Source organism: Chinchilla lanigera, unplaced genomic scaffold, assembly GCF_000276665.1.
Source record: "Chinchilla lanigera isolate Chin_1 unplaced genomic scaffold, ChiLan1.0 scaffold00044, whole genome shotgun sequence".
Lineage (NCBI taxonomy): Eukaryota > Metazoa > Chordata > Mammalia > Rodentia > Chinchillidae > Chinchilla > Chinchilla lanigera.
This window is the reverse complement of record NW_004955445.1, coordinates 18,618,580-18,641,429: the sequence shown is the minus strand read 5'-3', so window position 1 is coordinate 18,641,429 and position 22,850 is coordinate 18,618,580. Positions and strand designations below refer to the sequence as shown.

At 40.9% G+C, this 22,850-nt stretch overlaps 1 protein-coding gene across 2 annotated transcripts in view; it reads left to right on the top strand.

The window, feature by feature from the left end:
* The window catches only part of Rprd1b (regulation of nuclear pre-mRNA domain containing 1B), a 54,226-nt gene extending 34,814 nt beyond the window's left edge, over positions 1-19,412 (top strand). Inside the window, exons 7-8 of one of the 2 annotated variants that reach the window (XM_005392549.2) lie at positions 13,495-13,593; positions 16,861-19,412. In XM_005392549.2, the coding sequence (XP_005392606.1) occupies positions 13,495-13,593; positions 16,861-17,010 (249 nt within the window). In that variant the 3' untranslated portion in view covers positions 17,011-19,412. The remainder of the gene's footprint in view (positions 1-13,494; positions 13,594-16,860) is intronic. The other variant, XM_005392550.2, reaches the window with a different exon arrangement.
* The last annotated feature ends 3,438 nt before the right edge of the window (positions 19,413-22,850 follow it).

The following is a 22,850-nucleotide window of genomic DNA, read 5'->3' as shown; positions in this document are numbered from 1 at the left end:
AACTCAGGGCAAGTGAGAAAGAAAGCTGCTGAAAAATCTGTTTATAATGCTTTGTCATAAACATGATAAAAACTAAAAAAAGAAAAGCAAGCATGTGGAATTAAATGCAAATAGCAGCCCAGAGATAAGGTATGCAATGTGGGAGCTCTAGAAGAAGGTTGATAAAAGGTTTGGAGTTTGTTTTGTTTTTGTTCATTGCATTAGAGAGACTCAAACCAGGGGAGCTTTATCATTGAGTTATATCACCAATCTTTTTTATTTGTTTTGAGTCAGGGTCTCACTATATAGCCCAGGCTGGTCTTAAACTTGTAACCATCCTGCCTCAGCCTCTGGTTTTGGTTTGGTGGGTTTTTTTTTTTGTCTTTTGGGAGGCAAGGTCTCGCTATGCAGTTCAGGCTATTCTTGAGCTTACTTTGTAGCCCAGGCTGGTCTCAAACTCGCAACGATCCTCCTGACTCAGCCTCCCAAGTGCTGGGATTACAGGTGTACACCACCACACCTGGCTGGTTTTTGCCTTTTTTTCCCTTGTTTTTGAGTTTTTGAGACAAAGGATCTGGCTATGTTGCCCAGGTTTGCCTTGAACTCAAGGGCTCATGTGATCCCTCTGCCTCAGCCACTCAAGTAGCTGGGACTCCAGGCATGCACCACCATGCCAAGCTTGAAGGTTGATTTAGAAAGATAAAGGCCAAAGATACCAGAAAAGACTCTGAATGTCATTTCTTAGAACAAAATGAATTTTTTTAAGAGAAGTGACTATTGCCCAAGTGACTGCTCAAGCTCAAAAGCCTTAGCCTGAGTTGGGTGGACAGAATCAATATGTTGTCAGTGTGGATAAAGCATGGTGTGGGTATGTCAGTCAAAGCCATAAAGAAGTGAGGAGGTCTATTTGTATAAGCATTTTAAAAATTTCAGAAAGAGTCAGGTATGTGTAATTGCATCAGGTATATGTGTCAATGCTTTGCATTCTGCTCATGGTGTCTGTCAGTGATCTACTACTAAAAGGGGACCATCCTCCCTGTGGTGAACCTACAGTATATTGAAGCACAGCAACTATATGACACTGACAGAACGGCTGTAGATGTAATTTGTATTCCTAGATGCAGATTTGTTTGTTGATTGAGGTGAAATTATATAACCCTAAATTAACCATCTTAAAGAGTGTACATTTCAGTGGCATTTAGCACATTCACAATATTATCCAACTATCACCTGTAAATGTGTAGCTTCTTTCACTTAGCATAGTGTCTTACAGTTCAACCGTGCTGTAATGTGTATCAATACTTCACTCCTGTTTATGGGTGAATATTAATAAGGTAATAGTTATATGGTTCTGCCATTTATGAATTTTCTGTTAATGGACATTTGAATTCTGCTTGGATGTTACCAATGATGTTATTGTAGACACTCCACTCATGTACGAGCTTCTGTGTGGGCATATATTTTCATTTCTCTTGGGTGTATATATACCTAGGCATAGAGTTGCTAGATCGTATAGTAATCTTGTGTTTAACTTCTTAAGGAACCAGGAAAATGTTTCCATAGTAACTGCAGTATTTTATATTACTATCAGCAGTGTACAAGTATTCCAGTTTCTTCACATCCTTCCCAAAACTTGCTATTATCTTTCTTTTTATTGTAGCCAGCATGGTAAATGTGAAGTGGTATCTCATGGTGGTTTTGATATACATTTTCTTAATTATTAATGATTAATGTACATCTTTGCATGTACTTGGGACCATTTGTGTATCTTCATTGGAGACATGTTTGTTTAAGTCCTTTGCCCATTTTTGGATTGGGTTTTGTTATTGAGTCATAAGAGATCATTATATATTCTGGATACCACACTCTTTACAGGTACATGATTTATAAATGTATTCTCCTGTTCTTTAAGTTGTCTTGTAATTTGAACCTAGGGCTTTTGCACTGAACTACAACCCCAGCATTTCTTTTTTTTTCTTTTTTTTTTCCCCCATGTAAAACATTGCTTTAAATTTTAATGTTTATTTCCTCAAGACATCCTCGCCTGCACTCTACTTGGATAAATTTTACAAGCTAGTTTTCTGTTGCTTCTAATTTTAAGCTTTAACCGTGTTTCTGATGACAAGGAATGCTGCAAAAATACTCTAGTTCAACAAAGAGTTATGATCACAAAATAATTTTTATCCATTCTGCAGTGTTTCAGAATTACCAGTTGATTTTTAAACGCAAAGTAGATATAGATGCTAATGGTGGCTAATCTGGTATGTTTCTTACAGCAAACTGTTGTTCAGGCAACATTTGTGCTCAAAGGGGAAGGCACAGGATTTCCTACAATGAGCCACCTTATAAAGAGTTCTTATTTTTACAAATTACAGCATTCCTTTTTAAATTTTTTATTTTGAGACAGGGTCTTGCTGAGTTGTTCAGGCAGGTCTCCAATATAACAACCCCCCTGCCTCAACTTCCTAGAGTTTAGGAAGTACAGGCGTGTGCCACCATGTCCAACTTTACTTTCTTGATAATATCCTTTGAAGTCAAGTTTTATTGTCCCTTTTTTGTTTTTGGATTAGTTCCAACTTTTTTCTTTTGTTATTTATGCTTTTGGTGTCCCAGCTAAGAATCCATTGTCAAATTTTAAGTCATGAAGATTTATCACAGTATTTTCTTTTAGCAACTTTATTGTTTGAGCTCTTATATTTAGGTTGTTGATCCATTTTGAGTTAATTTTGCATATGGTGTGAGGTAAGGGACTATTTTCATTTTCTTGAATGTGGATATCCATCTGCCCTAGTAGCATTTTTCCTCCAACTAAATGCTTCATACCCTTGTCAAAATTCAAATCAGACCTCCCAAATTTAAGGACTCAATTCAAAAATGGGCATCTGAAATGAATAGACACTTCTCAGAGGAAGTACAGATGGCAAATAAATACATGAAAAATGTTCAACATCACTGATCATTTGAGACATGCAAATTAAAAGAATGCTGAGATGCCATCTCCAGAAAAAATGACTGTCATCAAGAAATTAGCTAAGAACAAATGTAGTAAGGGTTTGGAGAGAAAGGAAACCTTCTCCACTGTGAGTAGAAGTGTAGACTGGTGCAGCCACTGTGGAAATCAGTGTGCAGATTGTTGAAAAAACTAGGACTAGAGGTCCCATTTGACCCAAGTATTCTCCTTCTTGGTATCTTCCCAAAAGAATTAAAAGTGTCATACCACCACAATGTATGCACACTCATGTTTATGGCAGCACAGTTTGTAATAACTAAATCTTGGAAATAACCCTAATGCCCGTCAATGGGTGAATGGATAAAAAGATTTTTTTATCCAGTGGAGTACTACTCAGCTGTAAAAAAGAATAAACTTGAGACATAGCTAAATGGATGGACCTAGAAACCGTACTCTTATGTGAAATAAATTGGACACACATGTGTACATATTACATTGTCTCTTTGGTGTGAGAAACTGAAAATGTAAATAAGAACCAAAATATATAATAGATAATGTAAAATAGGAAGTAAAGGGGAATGGGGTGGGGAGGAAAGGAAGAGAAAAAAAAAGATAAAATGGAAACAAAGTTTTGTAAATAAGGAAGGAAAGCGGTTGAAAAGAAGGGAGGGGGACGGGAGGAAAAGAGGATCTAAGATATATCTTTTACAGGTACAAGTTTTCTACAATGAATGTGGTCATTGTGTATCTAAATTGTACCAAGAAACTTTAAAAAAATTACTTGGCTATAGATATGTGGGTTGTTTTTGGATTCAATTCTATACTATTGATTTATATAGACTGCCAAAAATATAGATACACACTTCAGGAAAAGAAAACCTTGTATAAATATTTTATTACTAAATTCATTGAGACATCATGAGATTAATACAAGTTACCTTTGGCCTCTATAATTACATCGGTCCTCCAAGTGGTGGCCATTAGCTTCAGCATTTATTAGTGTGATGAACTGCTGCTTGGGTAGCCTTGATCATTGAGATCACTGCACATGCATTTTCAGTTTTTCCTCTAAGGACTGGCAGTACAGTGGGTTTTCTGTGGTATATGGTAGCCTCTAGGGCCCCCCGCCCCATCCGAGGGTAATACCATCTGTTGTTCATAGAACATCATACTATTTTTCTTTTCCTGAAATGTGTATACATTTTTTTGGTGGACTCTGTGTCTAGCTTATGATGATACTACACTTTCATACTCTCAATTATTGTAGCTTTTGTGCTAAATACAGTATTGGGAAGCATGAGTCTTCAAACTGTTCTTTTTCAGTGTTTTGGCTATTTATGACATCTGGCAATTCCATATGAACTTGAGTGTCAGTTTTCCATTTTTGCAGAAGAGACCATTAGAATTTTAATAGGGATTGCATTTAATCTGAATCATTTGGGGACTGTTGCCATTTTAACAGTTATGTCTTTCAGTCCATGAACACAAGATGCCTTTCCATTTATTTAAGTCTGCTTTAGTTTCTTCTGCAGAATTTTAAAGCATCCTAGAGGGCCACTAACTGATGCATTTGATATTATAAAGACTGTATCTAGGTGCCATAAATACCAGGGACCACAAGTTGAGAGCAGTAGTGTCACCTCTCAGTAGTTGGTGTCAGTCCTCACCTAGAAGGTATATATATGTTTATGAATGCAGCTCAGTCTGAAAGCCAGCTTTGCTGAATAAAGTGACACATACAAGCCTGGGTGTCTAGGTATAGTCATTAACAGGATTGTTGAGCTGAATGGAACCTTAGAGGTCAGGTAGTCTGTTTTCTGAATTGGTTGAAGAAACGTAGACCCAGAGGCTGCAGTTAGCCACATACCAGGAATAAAGTCTAGGACAGTCATCAGATAACTTTGTTAGATTTGTATTGTTTTAAAATTTTATTTCATGAGGTAAACAGCAGGAAAATAATGGTACACAGAAGAATGGCCAAAGTTGAATCATTTAAACAGTTTGTGAGAACCTTGTGGAGAAATGACATATAGGGAGAATGAAGAGGCATTCTGGAGTGACCTAAGTGAGAGAACTAGCTCTTCTTCACTGTCTTGTCTGTGCCCGTGAATGAGCTCTTGCTCTTGTAGGAGGGAGAAATGGCTCAGTGAACTAGGCCTGCTTCTGTTTCTCCACGGCTTGCCACCTCCCCCTGGGGCTGCAGTGAATATTCAGGTATAAGGTCTTTGACTTCAAACAACACAGCTAGGAAAGGGGGAATGATCTAGAATCCAACATTGCCTTGTGACTCTTCATATTTCTGTTTGCATTATGATTATAACAACTGGAAAAAAAATTCTTTGGCTACAGCTGAGGGGCTATTAAACCAAACTAATGGCCTCCTGTCATTTTTGGCAGCATTTCCCCACCTCACTAGAGTGCAGATGGTTAGACGTTTAGTTTCAGTAATGGGACAGGCAAGTAGGTGGAGATAGAGAGCCCCCCCCTTTTTTTTTCTCCCCAAAATCAACTTTGGAGTGAATTCTATGCCCTTCCTGGTCAAGTTCAAAGCCAGTGACTCATTGTCACTTGTGGTAAATGCAGATAGAAGCAGGTGATCTAATCCTCATTTTAGATAAGAGAACCAAGCTCAGGGTTTATATAAGTAACTCAGGGTTACAGCGGAACTTAGCAAGGACCAGTACCAGTCTCCTGACTCCAGTGGTCATCCACTGTGCTCCTTGGGAAGGAAGAGGCCCTGCCTAAGGGCGGGCACACCTGGCCAACAGTCCTCTACATTCCTTGCCCTTCCTTTGCATACAGCCTCCCCCTCCCTAGGGCAGCAGTGCTGTCACCTCCAGGGGCCATGAGAGTGGTTATTGACACAGGTCAGTCTGTTGACACCTGTCGGAAGACCGTGGGGGACTTACTCATACCCCTTCTCACATAGCAGGCTGTGGCCTGCTCATTTTCCTTTTCCTCCCTGCTTCGACATGGAAGTCTTTTCTTTTTCTTCACGTTTCCCTCTAATACATGAGGACTTTAGTGGAGTTGATGTGCAGGTTCTGTGGGTGATGTGAAGTTGTTTAGAAGGTGTATATTAGGCCCTTGGATTCTTCTCATTTACTTCAGTCACAGCTGAGGCCAGATTTTCATCTGGAGTTTCATCTGTTGGGTATGTTTGTGTAAGTTCTTTATTATAATATCAAATCTATGATATTTCTTTTCACTCCAGGAAAAAAAAAGCCAAATTGTAATGTACTTCACATTGGAAAAGTGATAGTTTCAAAGCTTTTCCAGCATGAATTTCATATTTTTAGCCACAGCATTTTCGTATTTGTAGCACAACCTTTTTTCCTTTGTTGTGCTGAGCAAGGAAGCTCTGTCAGTGAACTGTATACCTCCATATCATTGACAGCATTAAATCTGCTTTTTTGTGCCGATTTTCAACTGATGTGTACAACACATCAAGTGCATAGATGTGCATTCCAGCATCTGGGCCCCTTGTCACTCCCTGCCTGCCAGAACATTCTTATACTCACCTAATTCTCAGTTTTTTCTTGGTTTCTTTTTTTCTGATTGTAAACGTAACACATCAGAGGAAACAGCAAATAAATATGAGGAAAAACAAACTCATTAGTTCACAGTCTTAAGCATTATTTTTTTTCACTCTTCTAGAACTATTTTTAATTTTGGTATATTTCCTTTATTTTTTTTTACTACTACTAAAATTAAAATGGATTAAAATGTGTAGAGTGTTCTGTCATGCTTTTTTTTTCATTAACATTTTTTTCCTTTGTTAACAAAATTTTCTAAGCATTTTAAATGGCTGCTTGAATACCAGCGTGTGTGGATAGTCAGTGTTCCCTTTTGAGCCTCTCTCTCCACCCGTCTCCTGTGGGCTAACTCAGCATTTGAGTGATTTACCTTCTGTACAGTTCGCAGTGGTCTGTGTGTACTTTAGATGTCTGCTGGTCTTTATGTGCACTGAGGGTCTTATGCATTCCGGGTCTTTGCCACCAGTATGCATTATCATTCTTTTTCACAGCATCTTTAGGCAGTCTAGAACTTCACTGAGTTTTCAAATGTAACTCACCCCAAGCTAAAAGATGAGTCTATGTTTCATGAAGGACTAAACATTGGATAGTTCCGTTAGACAAATGGGGCTCTCGTCTGGCTTTTAAATATTCTTGTTTACATTTGAGACAGCTGTGGGAAAATAGCAGATACTTACAACATTGACTTGAGTGAACATAATTTTGAAAGCAGGTTTCAGGTTATAGAAATTTGACCTGGAGTAGCTGCCTTTTAGATACAGTGGTACATGTTATTTTGAGCAAGTGTCTATTTTAGTCTTTATGAATCTTCCTGCTGTTGTTAGGTAGACTTTCTCCTCCCACTTTAAGATGAGGTTTTGGAGAAAGTGAAATTGTGTACTTTGCCATCATCAAAATTGTGTCTTTAAAAAAAAAAAAAAAAAAAAGAAAAAGTAAAGGGGCTGGGGATTTAGCTCAGCGGCAAAGCGCCTGCCTGGCAAGCGCAAGGTCGTGAGTTCGGTTCCCGGTACCGGAGAAAAACCAAAAAAAAAAAAAAAAAAAAAAAATTGTGTCTTTGACTTTGTCTTTCTCTGTATAAGTATATAGAACTGTGAATAAGATCAGAAACAGTTTTTATGGGATTAGGACAGAAATATCCTGATTATTATTAGGTGTTAAAAGGGAAACTTTTGGAAATGAGATCTCTGAGCTCCAAAAAGTATGGCAAACTTTGAGTGAAAAGGATGTTACCAGCCAGTTTTTGTTCTTTCCCTTATTTTTAAGTCCTTTGTAATTAAACATCTCTTTGTTTCATTCATTCATTAGCTACTTTGAGAATTTCAAGTATAGTAATTTTGCAAATGTGAACTCAACAAAATTTACCAGCAGCCTTCTGAGCATTCCTGGGGGTTTGGGGAGTGGTTACTAATAGATACCCCTACTTTTTCTGTATGTATCAGATGCTTGTTGGACTCCTTTTCTTTTATTTGTTGTTTCTGTTCTTACGTGTTTGTTTTTGTTTTTTTGAAACAAGGTCTCCCTATGTAGTTCAAACTGGCCTCTGAACTCCTGGCCATCCTTCTGCCTCAGCTTCCCAGATGCTGGGATTACAGTCTTGTGCCACCATACCCAGCCTGTTTTTGTTCTTGTAAACATAGGCATACTAGGAATTATTTTTATAAAGAACCCATTTACCTAAGTTGTGATTTAGTAATAATGAGCTGAATTGCCTGTTTCTGATTTCCAGAGTCCACTGATCCTTGTAGCCTTCCTTACATCTTTGATGTGATGTTTCATTTATAAAATGACGATTTTACCCTCGTATAAGATAATAGGTTCCAACACCCTGACTAACCTGAACCTGTTAGTTTCTGCTTTTCCTTTGGTGCCTAAGCATTCAAGGCCAGATATTTTCCTGTCTGTGAAAAAAACCTGCAGAAAACTGGCTGAGGTTGTCCTGCTCAGCACAAAGCTTGCCCTGCCTCTCCATTATTAAAAAAAAAATTAATTGCATTTTTATGAGCACATTTTCTCAACCTCTGTCCGTTTCCCTTACTGCAGTGCAGGTTGGAATGCGAAATTTACATTTTACTAAAGTACTATCTATAGATTCCCCCTGCAGAGTGGAGTCACTAAAGCCAAAAGCTACTTCTCAGTACTTTCATCTGCCCTTCTCTTTTTGGAGCTTTCCATAGCATTTACTACTCCATGTTTTTAATATTTTTACTTTTTGTGGGATTGGAGATCAGACCCTTGGCCTAATGCCTACTGGCCAAGTGCTGTACCACTGAGCTGTATCCCAGGTCTTGGACCTCTTTCCTTGGGTGACTTATACTTGACCTGGCTTCAGTTATCAATTGTATGCTAATGGTTTACATAACCCACACACTTCAAAGAATAAGTTGGAAAAGATCGTTTTCTTCCTTACTGTTCTTTTACCCTAGCTTAAGGAATGGCATTGACACTCATCAAAACTAAGTGATAGACCTCACCTATTTTTCCCTGACTTTTTCCACTTTCCAGATGTATTGCTCAGCCTCATTTTATCCCAGTCACCTGCTGTTTCTCTGCTGAAATTCTGCCAGATTGACTTCCCTTCTGTTTTCCAACAGAGTAGTCACCCGTTGTGACTTTTGTCTCCTTAGATTTTTCTTAGAACAGATTTTTCTTGTATCTATTGCCCTTCTCTTGGTCTCCTTAGTTCAGACTGTCATCATCTCTCCCCCGAACCCTTGCCATAGCCTCAGTACTGACCCCATCTGTTTGCTTGTATGCCGTGTAATCCTCGTCCATTCTTCACCAGGCAGCCTTGTGATGCCTTCAAAGTGCAGCACTCAGCATGTCGTCTCCTGATGAAACATGGAAATGGCTAATTGTTGCTCCTAAAGTAGGGGCTCAAATTCCTGTCTGTCCTCCTATGGCTTGGTCTCTGTCCACCTCATCAACATGTTTTTGCTGTGTTCTGTGGCATTTTGTCCATGCTGACCCTTTTTTGTCTCAAGCTTTATATATGGTATTCCCCCTACCTACTGGAATACTGTCCTCTTTACTTCTGCCAGCTACCTTTTTAACCTAGTTGTTCCCTGTCCATTGCTTATATCTCAGGTCATACAGTATTTCCTCAGGCAAGAGTCTCTCAGACGCCTGCCCCTGTAAAACCTAGTTCCTCCCCCTCTCTTCCCATATATACTGTCCTAGCTTCCTCGTTTCCTCAGAGCATCACATAGTCTGTCATTCTGTTTGCTAGATGTTACTCCCCGGGGTGTATATTATAAATCCATCTCTATTCCTGCTCTTGCACCCCCATCCCCAGAAGGGCAGATGATGATGCTTACCCCAGCATTTTGGTGTTGGGGCAACAGGTACAGTGGGAGCTTGGTTCATCTCTAGGCAAGGTCAGAGTATATCTTTAATGAGGACTTCTTCCACTTTGAGTCTAGAGGTCCCATGAGATCTAGGCTCACTCCATAGACACATTCCTTCCTGTTTCTGGGCCTGTAGATTGATGGATTTAGACTGTGATACCACCTAGCTTAAAGAATGCTGTGACTTTTTTCCTAATCTTGAGGTGGACCATTAAAAAGAAGGGAGCTACTAATCAAAGGACTTTCCATATTCCATATTAGCCACTAATCAAAGGACTTTCCATATTCCATATTAGCATATTAGTAAATGTGCTAAATTTTAAGGAATATTCAGGTAGTTTGTGGAAAGAAGGATTTGTACTCCATTTTTCTCTTTAGCTCTGCAGATCTTCATATATGAATCAGGAAGATTAAGTATTGCTTATATAGCAGTAAAACGGGAGGACTGATTGTTCTTTTCTTCCTCACGTCTGTTGATTCACACTGCACAGTTTAGTAGTACCTGAGCTCATCCAAACCTTACAACACTGCATGGCACAGTCATTGTTTCCATTTCCATCTTATGTACTAGGGAGCCCTGTGAAGTCACATGATATACCACAGGCAGAGAATAGGATTTGAACTTGGTTTTTGTGACTCAGAGTTTTTTGCAGCCTGCCAGAGCCACCTCCCTGCAGTCAGGGGAACGTGATGTACCTTCTTCCTCTTTGGAGGAGGTTGGAAACATACTTTCCTTGCTTTTAATTTGCTGGTAGGAAGGAATGGATGAAATCTTCTTGCTTATGGGAGAGATCTGTATCTAAAATCAGACCAGTGACCTACACACTGCCTTGCCTGGACAGACCTGCTAGCACTTAAAATCATAATAAGCATTTCTGAAGGTGATTTTATGTGAAAATTGTTTTTTTCATTTCTACTTTGTGTTTCTCAGCTGCTCTCCAGGAACACTTGACTACCAGTATTTAGTTCAAAAGGAGAAACAGTGTGAATAGTCTGGTATACCCTCAATGTTTGTCTCTACAACGTCTGTAACCCAACTTTCCACAAAACCATCATTGGCTTTCCGTTTGTGAAGTCTTTATTACTTTAATATAGCATACTTTTTTTGATGGTCAACTTTAGGAGAAAATTCTCCTTAACTATTACTAGTTCATCTTTAGCACTTGAGCTTTATGAGAAGTACCGTGGCATAAGTGTAAGCATTTTTGAAGGACCCAGATGTATTTTTAATAAGTACTTTTTAAAGCACATTATTAAATTATAAATATTTAGCTTTATAGTTGTATTAAGGTTTGAAAAATTGCCCAGTCCTAAAATTAATTTTATTTTTGTTTTATTTGTATTAGTTTATGTGTAAGAAGGTAGCTTTTAATTTTCCCTTGCTTCTGCAAAACTCTGTCAGATTGGGGGTTTTGTTGTGGCAGTAAGAAGCTCTCTTAGCACTTTTGTGTGGAGGGTCCCCTGGGGAATAAGAGGTACCCTGAAAATACTGTGGTGTAGTCCAAGTTGAAGAAGCCTATTCCCCTTTCACTCCTCCCATGGATGGTTTTACTGCTCCAGAAATATTCCTCTAATCATAGCCATTTTGTCATTTTTTTCTTTTGGGAAATACATTGTGCGTACCCATATTACTGGTTTTGGTAGTGGAGTTGAGCAGTCCTAGGCATTAGGATTGGAGCCACAATCTCTTCTTTTCCTTGTATCTTCCCCAACATCTTACTCAGTATCTATAGCCATTGTGTGACACTGCATCATTTCGACGTGGCACAGCTACCAGTAAGTCTTACGGGAGCATGGAGCTGGCTTGGGAGAGAGGTTCAGGTCAGTGATGGGTTTTTGTTCCTGCATGGATCTCAGAAGGGAAGTTAAAAGTGGCATTCTTTGAGTTCAAAGATTTATGTCATATTTTCCAAAAACACATGAGTGAGTGAATGATGAGTGAGTGAGTGAGTGAATGAAATTTTTTTCTTTTCTTTTTGAGACAGGGTCTCACTTTGTAGTGCAGGCTGGCTTTGAGCTTACTTTGTAGCCCAGGCAGGCCTCGAACTCGCAGTGATCCTCCTGCCTCAGCCTCTTGAGTGCTGGGATTACAGGCGTGCACACCACCGCAACTGGCTTGGGGTTTCAGTAAAGGCTGAGATTTCTAAGTGTAGGTTCCATAGGCCTAAATGATGAGGGGTAAACTTCCTGGTAGGATAAAAAGGGCTGGGTGGGTGAATTAAATCATATTTGTTCAAGGGTCAGCTTCTTTGGCTTGGTTCTCTCTGCATGCAGTAAAACAGTTCTGTGAGTTAAAAAATTGACCATACCATGGCAGGTCACCTTTGAAACAGGGCCCTTAATTAACTATTTTTGTGTATAACTACCCTTTGTGACTATTGATTGGGGGTAGTCAAGCAGTGTGTGGGTTTTGTTTTGTTTTGTTTTGTTTTTTTACGTACCATATGTCCAATAGCACAATAGGGTGCTATAAAGAAAACATGAATCTTGATACTGGAGAGCGGGTCTCAGCAAGTCAAGTCCCTGCCTGTGGAGTTAATACTAACATGTTTTTTTCTTATGTAAATATTTCTTACCAGGGAGGAGAATATGTTTGACAACCAAGTGTAAATAAGTTTACATTTTCATCAGCATTTCTTACATGAGTTGTTAGAGGAAACACTTACAATTTTGTTCTGAAAATGAAATTCCTGTAGAAAGGTCATCACATCGCTAGCCCCTGTCATTTCTAACCCTCTTATCCCAGAGCTCATCTGCAGCATGTCGGGCCTGGCTTACAGCTCTGACCATAAAAGGCAAAGAATTTGTAAGCTCTACTCCCTTCAGCAAATTGCCTTGGTGCTCCATGATGGTCTGAATTCACAGTGTGAGCTGGATCCACAGAAAGCAAAGGATGTTAGAGATACATTTTCTTCTGCAAATTTGCAAAGTCTGTGAGGCAAGATTCCAGAGCTTTGCCAGAGCATAAATCATTATCTCAAAACTACAGAATGGACCTTAGCTTTTACATTTTAAACATTTTTAAACATTTCTTGGCAGTTACACAAGCCCAGGCAGCTTATTACCAGTGCCCCTGCCTTGCGGATCCTGAAATGGTAGCAGCAGCAGGTCTGATGTGACTCCTGTGTCACCACTCCCTATGCACCTCTGCCATGAGCAAGGTTGGATCCAGTAGATGCTGTAGCTGAGGTGCACTCAGCCTTAGCCTCTCAGTATGAATTAGACATGAAAAGGGAAAGAGGTAGTAGGGCTCTTGAGTTCGGTGTGTCTTCTCTTGCAGAAAGGTAGGTATCTGAAGACATGACTACCTGAAATCCATGGCAGAGAGGAGGTGGCTGGTGGGAGAGAAGTAGACAGGCAGCAGTGCTGTAGCCAGGTCATCCTGTTGGTCTGTAGTGTGGTCCTGAGCTGGCAGATTCCTGACCATGCAGGGAAGCGTGCTAGATTAAAGGCCTAGTCATCTGTCACGTACAAGTGTAAAATACTCTAAATTAGGATTGTATGACCACCTTGCCATCATTTCTCTGAGTGGCACTTGGTGTGAACCAGAAGACTCCAGGTGGCCTCATAACATGAATCTGGTTTTAGCGGTAGTACAGAAAGAGACCTGAATTTCTTCTGAGACTAGGAATTGCTGAGGGCACTGAATGGAGCCTTGTAACACACTTTCTTCACACTTCACCAGGAGGCAGGTCGGTATATTAAGACAAGACTCTTGAATTTTCCTGAACTATATCTACTTTACCTGTCCAGAACCAAAAAGAAAACCTTTGAAAGGCATCTGGTAAGAGCACACCCTAACCCAAAGGGGTAGTGTAAGAAGGGAGAAAATGAAGAGCTGGGTGTGTAGTTTAGTGGTTGAGCACTTCCCTGGCATATGCAAAGTCCTGGGTTCCAGCAACACAAGGAAGAAGGGAAGGGAAGGGAAGGGAAGGGAAAAGATAAAAATCAGAATTAACAGAAACAAAGGCTGAAGTTGTACTGGGCAGTAATTTTATTTGGATTTAGTCTTTATTTTTTGTTGTTGTTGGCTCACGGCAGCATTTATAGCTGACTTTATCTTGAAAGCCTGAATGTATTTTTTAAAAAGGGAAGAGGTGGGAGACAGAGTAGTCGCTGCTGAGTCCGCTTGGGGCCTATAAATACTACTGTAGCCACAGTTTAACCTGCTGATCGCTTCTCAAGTTGTTAAGCTGTGTCATTAGATTGTCCCCACTAGGCAGGTATGTTTTAAAGGAAATTGTTCCCTAGATTTAGCTGTTTGGGGTATTTACCTGGTCACCTTTGCGGATGTATTTAAACTTTTTGGCTTGTGGGACTTTTTTATTTTTACTATTGTGGTTTTTTATGGCTTTCAGGGATGGGTTCCTTCTTACCTTTCTGTACTGATGCCTTCTTCCTAGGCACATATGCCTGTTCTTAAAGTAGACTTCTGTGGAAAAAAAGTATCCCAGTGGCGGGAAGAGGTATGGGCAGCTTCCACCTGATTTCAGGATGGCTTGGAAAGGGCTTTCTTGTAGACTATATTTCTTTTTACTTGGAGGAAATTTTTTTTTATGATGTGTGGAATGCAGTATCAGCTTAAACATCATACCCCATCCCAAATAGGAGAAAGTGGGATTTTTCTTCAGTTGTCAGGGTGAATTATTTGAATTTAAGGTGTCTGATCCAGTTAGACACACTTTCCCTTTTAACCTGGATGAACTTGGTAAGTTAGTTTGATGATCCCTCAAGAGTCAAGTATCTTGGATTCTCATCCTAGCTCAACTCACAAGAGACTGAGCAGTTTTCAAATGGTTCTTGATGAACTCCTTCAATTAAGCCTGTATAATTGCTATGAGTGGATGGCTCAGAGTTGAAGTGGCTTTCATTTGTCAGCTTTGGACAAAGAATTCAGTACAGGGCAAGGGTTAACTGCTTTACCTTTTCATACCTAGTGTTCAACAAAAGTCTTTTAAATGAATCAGCGTTCAGAAAGAGATCACTGGCCTTCATGCTTTACGTTAACTTCACTTGAATGTTTATGTGGGAAGAAATAGGAGGCTTAGGTGTTACGGCTCATGTCTAGATGTCCCCCTAAAGCCTCATGCAGTCAGAGGTGGGGTTTTTTTTCAGAGGTGGCTGAATCTAGAGTATGTGATTGATTCGTGGTACAATGCTAAGGTTAAGGGTGGTGATTACTAAATGCGTCCATTGATTTGGCACCACCCTAATCCCAGTAGTCTAGATAGAATATAAAAGGGGCAGAAAAAAGCTGCTAAGTTCCCTTGCTTGCTTTTGGTGTCTTCTGTGTGCAATGAACTGTTTCTCTTCTGTGATGCCCCTCTGCTGTGCCACATTGCCTTGGAGCTAGCCACCCATGAACTAAAATGTCTATGAACTGTAAGCCAAATAAACCTTTCTTCCTTTAACTTTGGATATCAGGTATTTTGTCTCAGCAGTGAAAAAAGTGACTAAGAAACTAGGCATTGTAGAACCTCATGTTTGAACTTAGCTACTAGTTTCAAGAATGAAAGGTTACCATTGCCTAAAGTCTAGGTTTCAGAAATGTGAGCAGGTACCTGATGTTTGCTTTATATATTGTTAATTCCCTGACAGATACGCTGGATGCCTACTCTTTACGGGACACTGCAGGGCCTTTGCTGGGTGAAGCAGGAGGCTCTGGCTTTATCCTTCTGTGGTTTTCTAGTTTGATAGAGGAGTTGTTATTAGTAATTTGCATAACTCCTCTAACCTTCTTACTCCTCTAGTCTACTTAACGTGTTGAGCATCAAGAAATTTAGACACTGAATAAAAGTCTTATGGTGTGGTCCATTCAGTCACTTTCAGCTAGGAAAGGAGGGAATGTTTCCCTGGGCACACAACATGATGGAGGTAGAGCCAGCACAAATGCTCTTAGGCTCTGAACTTCAGCCAGTGCTTTTGGTTCCATTCCTGCAGGAAAAGCTTCAGGCAAGGGCCCACTCAGGGACCTCCTTATCCTTGCAGAAGCGTACAGGGAAATATAAGCCCCAAAGAGTCCAGAAGCTATGGACCTTACATGACGCAGTTATTTTCTATACGGGTTTATCAAGAGTAACTTTTGCTGGGAGCTAGGGAAAGATAATAATAATTACTGCATTCCTGCCATCATGAGAGTCCTACTCTAGGAGAACATGGAAATCTACCATGTCTAGAGAGAACAGAGCAGCCTGGGTGAAGAAGAATCTTCCCCAGGCAGAGGGATAGAGGCAGGGCTTTGCCAGGACTGAGAGAAGAAGGGTCTCTCCCAGGTTGGAGAGGAATCCTGAGCAAATGGCCCGCACAGTCAGTGGCTTGTACAAAGGAAGTTAGGAAATTGGGAGAAACATTTTTGGGCAGCAACTGATTGAGCAGGTCTTGAGCTTGAACAGGCCTGGGGATAGTGAAATGTGCACCTCACCTTCTCAGAGGAGTAGCTGGGTGAAGCCAGTGTTGTGGAAGGTAAACCTGGCCCCATGCTTGAGGAAATAGGGATGAGGAGACTTTTAGAAGGCTTCATCAGTGACTTCCTGCAACTACTCAGCTGTGTAATGAGATCCTGGCTACAGGTGGTGGCAGTAGGTTATTCTGAACTTGTATCATACTGCTTGATTGTGAAAATGATAAATCTGACTTAATCTCTAAGCTTGAACTTAGTAAGTGTAGCCTAATAGTGGTTTTTCTAGCCATGTCTGAGAGGATCCTTTAAAATAACTGAAACTTGAACCTCTATATTTTATTTTATAAAACACTTTGAAACAGTTGACAGCCAATTAAAAGAGAGCTCATATACTAAAGGTCACTGCTTTTTACTTCCAAATCTCAAGTGTCAAGTTGAATACTGTTTAATCCACTGTTGCCAAGATTGTGTTCTGCTGTCCTTGGTGAAGTTTGTCCCCTTGAGAATGAAACTCTAGCATGGGTGTGTATCACGGTAGGGAGGGGCGGTCCAGTGGGGAGAAGGAAGAGCAGGAAGGTGAGAGCAGAGTGGTGGACTGGGCCATCAGCACCCACAGGGACTAACTGTGTTCTCTTTTCCTTGTCTCCCTAGGAATATAAACAGAAGCTTGCGCGGGTAACCCAGGTCCGCAAGGAACTGAAGTCCCATATTCAGAGCTTACCAGACCTCTCATTGCTGCCCAATGTCACAGGGGGCTTGGCCCCTCTGCCTTCTGCCGGTGACCTCTTTTCAACTGATTAGGACAGTTGTTATGCTCCAGATTCCAATCTGTGCCAGAAAGAAGAAGGCAAGTCATGGTTGCAGATAACCCTCTGGCCCCTGGTTTTCTCTCTCTTCTGCCTGGCCCCCCACCACCAGAAAGAGCTGCACAGACTCTGATACGCAGTTCTCTCCAGCCCTTCATCTCGAGCACAGTTCAGAGCAGTGGCTATGGAACCCAGTTTAGATTCATACTTGCAAAAATACAGACTCTTTCTCCCACTTCATGTGTTCATGCCCCTGTTGGTTTTCCATTCTTAGCTCTCTGTTATACCCAAGAAGTTATGAAAATAATGGGTACTTCTGGAAGCTTTCAGAAGAATCTTGTCCCTGTGACAGCATGTATCATGGAAACAGCACCTCCTTTCTGAGCTGGACTTGTCTGAGTTAGGCTCCCACTAAGGGCCTTGCTGTGCAGACATTGGCTTTCAAGTCTGCCACCTGCCCCAAAAGGTTGGTGGCATAGCTGTTGGGCAGCTTTGCCATAAAAAGTTTGCCAAATTGTTGGCCCTTTCCTATCATTACTTCTACTAGCAACGTATAGTCAAGGCTGAGTGTGTTTATTATGAACAACTAAAGAATCGAGCAGTGCGATTCATAGCTGACATGGGACATAGAGTAACAGGTCAGAGACAAGAATAATAGTGGTCACAAGCAAGTAACTTGCTTGGTTCCTGTAATAGCCTTCCTCAGGCTGCATTTCTCAAGGGCCCCCCCAGTTGTCATAGAGTAAGTTTCTAAAAACTGGTGGTTGTTAAGGACAGCATGGTGTCCCCAAACGGTGAAGGCTCCACACAGGTGTGCTGAGTCTGGTTCTGCATGGCTGTGGCTGAGCGTTAGAGCAGGCACACTGTCATCAGTCCACCATGTGGGCATACATATGTCCACAGTGTGGTGACTGAGCTTGGCTATCTCCTGCAGACAGGACACCAAACGCGTCCATCTGTCAGTTCACACCACTGAATGTACTGTATTCCCGCATGAGGAAGAGGAAGGGTATTTGTATCAGGTGTTACTGAAACAGCTGGCAGGGGATGAGGAAAGTGGGAGGTATTAGTTTGGGGTTTTAATTCCATTATCATGCCATCTGACATGATAACTAAATAATGTAGTTAGAGAGAATTTTTATCTTGCGTATAATAAAGGGTAAGACTGCTAACTGTAAATCATTCTGATTTGGCAGGTGAATTTTTGACATTGGAAAGGGCAGAAAACAATTTTCCCCAATAGTGTGATAGGAATGATAGCCCCAAGGCTGAAATTCAGAAGCTATGAAAAGGAATTCAGTGGAAGGGGCTTGAAAATTCATTGTTTTGAGTTGCTACTTTCAAGATCACCAAAAGTCACATGTTCTTTTACATGTTAAAGCATAACCTGTGTTTTATGAAGTATGACAGGCTTCCCTTCCCGAAGCTCTCTTGCCTGCTGTGACGTGAGAACAAGGGAGAGTTGTAACAGGTACTTGGTTTAACTCTGTAGAACCCAGTAGTGTTGAAGCTGCTTTTCAGATTTGCTTCTGTGTGCTGTTTGCTTATAGACACTGCCTGTTCTGTCACTGTTAAATTAATGAGCCTATAAAGTTTTCCTCCCAGAGGCAATCAGTGACTTCACTGAAATTGCAAGATAACTTTTAGTCTTTGCTGTTTGTACACAGCCCCTTCCCCATATGATGTGCTGCTTTAATCTCCCATATATGGGCCTATTCCCGAACAGACCCGCCTGGGACAGTGCTTTCACCAAGGAGGCAGAATTTTACCAGCCATAAACCAGCCAGAAGACTGATATTTGCTCTGTTCAGCTAGGTGAAACTATTACAACAGAATGGATTTAGCACACTACTATGTTTTATGTCTTTGACCAGCAACTGGTGCGTAATCATTACAGCAAGAGCAAGAAATGAACCTGTAGCAATTATGTAAATGAATGTGTTGGGTTCTTAACACCTGTTACTAGTGGACTTCCAGTGAGGAAGTTAGTTTTGTTTTGTTTTAATGAAATGCTTTTGTTGTTTAAATCTTATTTCTCCTTCCCTTGACCTCCCTTTAAAGTGTGCTTTACTTCCCTTGTTTAATTTAAATGATCCTTTCTCCTTGTCTGTGAGAGCCGATCTGGCAGAGTGGGATGGGTGGCTTTTGGTTTTGTGTTGTTTCACCTTAGGGCATCTGTAGGCCTTAAAGGACCTCTCCTTTAGGTCATATTCCTCAGAAAGTCTTCAATCTTCCTTTGTTTTTGTTTTGTTTTTCTTAAAGAATATTTTTAAAGCTTAAATTTGTATATTAATTTAGGACTTTATTTAGAAGTATAGGCTGCCATTGGTGGCAGCAGTATATTCTGAAATGTCTCATAGATATCTATTTTTGAATAAAGATGGTGTTGTTGAACAACATTGTGTGATGTTTCTTTTCCCTGCCCTGTTCCAGAAAATATGGTGCTTTCTTTGTAGGCAGTGGATGATTAGTAATCACCAGTGCAGAATGTGCTCTCTGCACAGGGTCTGGTCCCTTAGGAGTTTCTCTGACTGTTAGTGGCACATAAATACTCTGCACTTACATAGTATTTTCTGGTTCTTTCCAGGGGCTTAATTAGCTTTAATTAGCCAATCCACACAGTCCCCAAGAGAGGTGTGCCTCCATCACTTTATCCTCATTGTACAGAAGTGGCAACTGATGGGGAGAGATTCGGTGACTCTTCCCCATGCCACACAGCCAGACTCTGGCAGATTAAAATGTGGAAGTTCTTTGATTTCAGTGCTTTTGTTCACACCCCTGGGCCTCCTGAGAGCTATTTGATTTTGGCAGTAAAGTGAAAGCTACTCTGAACAGTAAAAAAGAAGAAAAATGCAAGATAATTGCAAACCCAAATGGTGTATCTTTTAACCGCATTCTCATGGGTTTCCTTCCTCCCTTTCCCTTTTATATTCAGTGAAAACATATTGGTTAAAACTTTCAAAATAATTGAAAAATGGTTTGAAATAAGTCCTTTTGAAGTGACTGATAGGCTTGAAAGGATCGCTTTAACCTTCCCACTGGGTGATAGCAACATTTGCCAGAAGTGGGGTGAGCACTTACCTCACAGTGCAGAAAATCTTTCGTAGCAGTGGTCTGTCAAGACCAACTGCCACTCAAAAGTCCCAGCTTTGGAAAGTGCATTACCCATGTTCTGTCTTAAAATGTGAAGGTTGAATGTAATATGTAGATCTCAGGAGACACGATCTCCTTCTGTGTCCCCCAGTTTCATGGCCTAGTTAATTTCTTCACTCCTACCTATAAATAGTAAGTCCATAATTCTTCTGATTTAATTAGCACTTCAGGCCACAGAATGACTCTGAGGTCCTCAGAGCTGAAGATGAAGCTACCCAAGAGTTCATGAATCTGTCAGAACGCTTAACTTTCGTGATTAAAGCCATTAACTGTGTGACCTTCCTGGGCTGGGTACTTTCCTCCCTGGGCCTCAGTTTCCTTACCTGTGAAATGTGCTGGACTGAATTATTTCTAGGTTCCCTGCCAGGCCCCAAAACTTGTGATTATTGTATTGCATATGAAGTTTCTGAGAAGTCTGGATGACATATTCTGGGTTCCCAGTAATTGCTAGATGAATGAATACAGTCCCCTCTCTGCTGGACCCCTTGGAGACTGTGGTCTTTAAGGATCCAGATCAAGAGACGGTGCCTTGACTAGGAAACTAGTGGTGAGCACAGTAGTTTACTGGGTGCAAACAATTTGCATTTGATTTGAGAGCTTTAAGAAAAAGCCATTTTCCAACCTGGTTTTGCTCGTTTAACTTTTTTCTAGAATAATTCATCTGGCTAAGCTCATTTCTCAGCACTGCCTCTGTGGGGTTTCCCATTTAAAAATCATTCTTCCACTCTGAGGCACAGATTCAATTAAGAATCCATTATTCTCCTGCACAGTAGGTTGGGACTCATACAGCTTTATGTAGTATGCAAAGCCTGGTTTGTTCAATTTTTTAGGCTGAAAGTTATTTTGTATTAAAAATTCATTTCTACCATGGGTTTGACAAATACTAAAATTAGCAGTATAAGTCAGTTGATCTGATTTTTTAATGAATAAGGCAGCTGCAGTAAGTAATAACTGCCTTCTGATCTGTCATTGTGATGACCTTGGTCAAGTCACACAGCTGCTCAGATCTTCAGCTGTTTCTTAAAGGAAATGAGTAGTGTTAGCTAGGTAACCTCTGAAGCTCTTTTCAGGTCTTTTCAGTTGCTCAGCTTCCAGAATATTATTCTTGAGTGTCTTACCAGGAAACTCAGTATCTGAGTAATGTCTGCCATAGATGCTTAAATGCAAGTTATTTGTGTAAATTCTTAGTTGTGAAATAAAGCAGTTGCAAACATGCCTGCTAGTTACTTTAAATGTGATGTTTGTGAAAAGGGTTTAGTACAATGTCTGGAAAAATTAAGGGCTCTGTGGGGCTGTTACTCTGTTGAATAATGAGTGTGGGGTATTTATATGTAACAAGAGGTCCAATCAATGATTGCTAAAAGGCAGACAGATCCCATGTACCCATACCACAAGCAGCATTTCCAGTGGAGGTAGTCAAAAACCTGTAAGTCTGTACCCTCCACTCCACACCCAGGGCAGAGTCAAAGGAAGAGGATTTGGGATGAGAATAGGGCTCTTTGAATAGAGCCAGGTGTGTTTGGAGTCTCCCAGTGGAGAGCACTGAATACGACCGGCCCCTTCTCTCAAGGCTGGAGAAAAGAACCTCCATACTCACAGTGTGCCCTGCAGCTATCCAGTGCACTAGGTCTCCGGCCTTAGCGGGGAAAGAAATCTAAGGATGAGGTGCCAGTGGCTGGCCAAGTGCTTGGGAGAGGTAGCAGGGGAGATGGCAGAGGTGGGTATGGCCTCTATTCAAGTCTACCCTGTGGGAACAATGCACAAAAGCACTGGTCTGCTCTCACAATCTGAGCAGGAGGCCGGGGGCCCCTCAAGGAGTACTGAGACGAAGGTGCAGAGAGCAGGGAGCCAGGAAGGGTGAGGTCCCTGAGAGACCTCTGGTGATGGGGCTGAGGTTGGGATGATAAGGAGGAGAGGGAGTTATTGAGCCAAGACCAAGCAGAACCTACTCACCACAACCCCTCAGGTGAGGACTATCTCTTGCCCCTCCCTTCCTTCACAGTCTGCTGTCCCTGGAAGGATCAGAACCCTTCTCTCACTGCTACTGGGCTTCTACCCGCAGTGGCCCAGAGAGGCCTCACCTTCACATGGGAGCCATTTTCATTATGGGACCAATTGTGCATTTAAATTTCCAAGTTAGGACTTGCACCTTAACAGTGACAGTGGGCATTTCTGTTTTAATTAAATAGGATTACCCAGAGCAGCAGTGGAAGCCTGAGTTCTAGAGTGAGGGGATGCACTAGCGCTATAAATGGTTTCAAGGGACACCAGAACACACAGTTGCTTCATGGTTAGAGACCCACCAACTTCCTTGATTATTGCAACAGTTACACATAATGTGATTTATTTTAGGACTTGTTAATTATTGGTTCATCATTCCACTATTTCTATGTAAAAAGTTCATTTTCTTGGTATTTACTTGTAAATGAGTTCATAAATTATCCCTCTGTGTATATGTGAATACCTTTTAAAAATTTTAAAATGCACACAACATAAATTTATGACTTAAACCATTTTAAGTGTACAATTTAGTGGCGTTGAGTATACTCATGATGTTGTGCAGCTGTCACCACTATCTAGTTCCAAAACACTTTCATCCCCCTCTAGGAAACCCCATACATATTAAGCCCTCGCTGTCATTATCCTCTACTCCCAGCACCTGGCAACCACAAATCTGCTTTC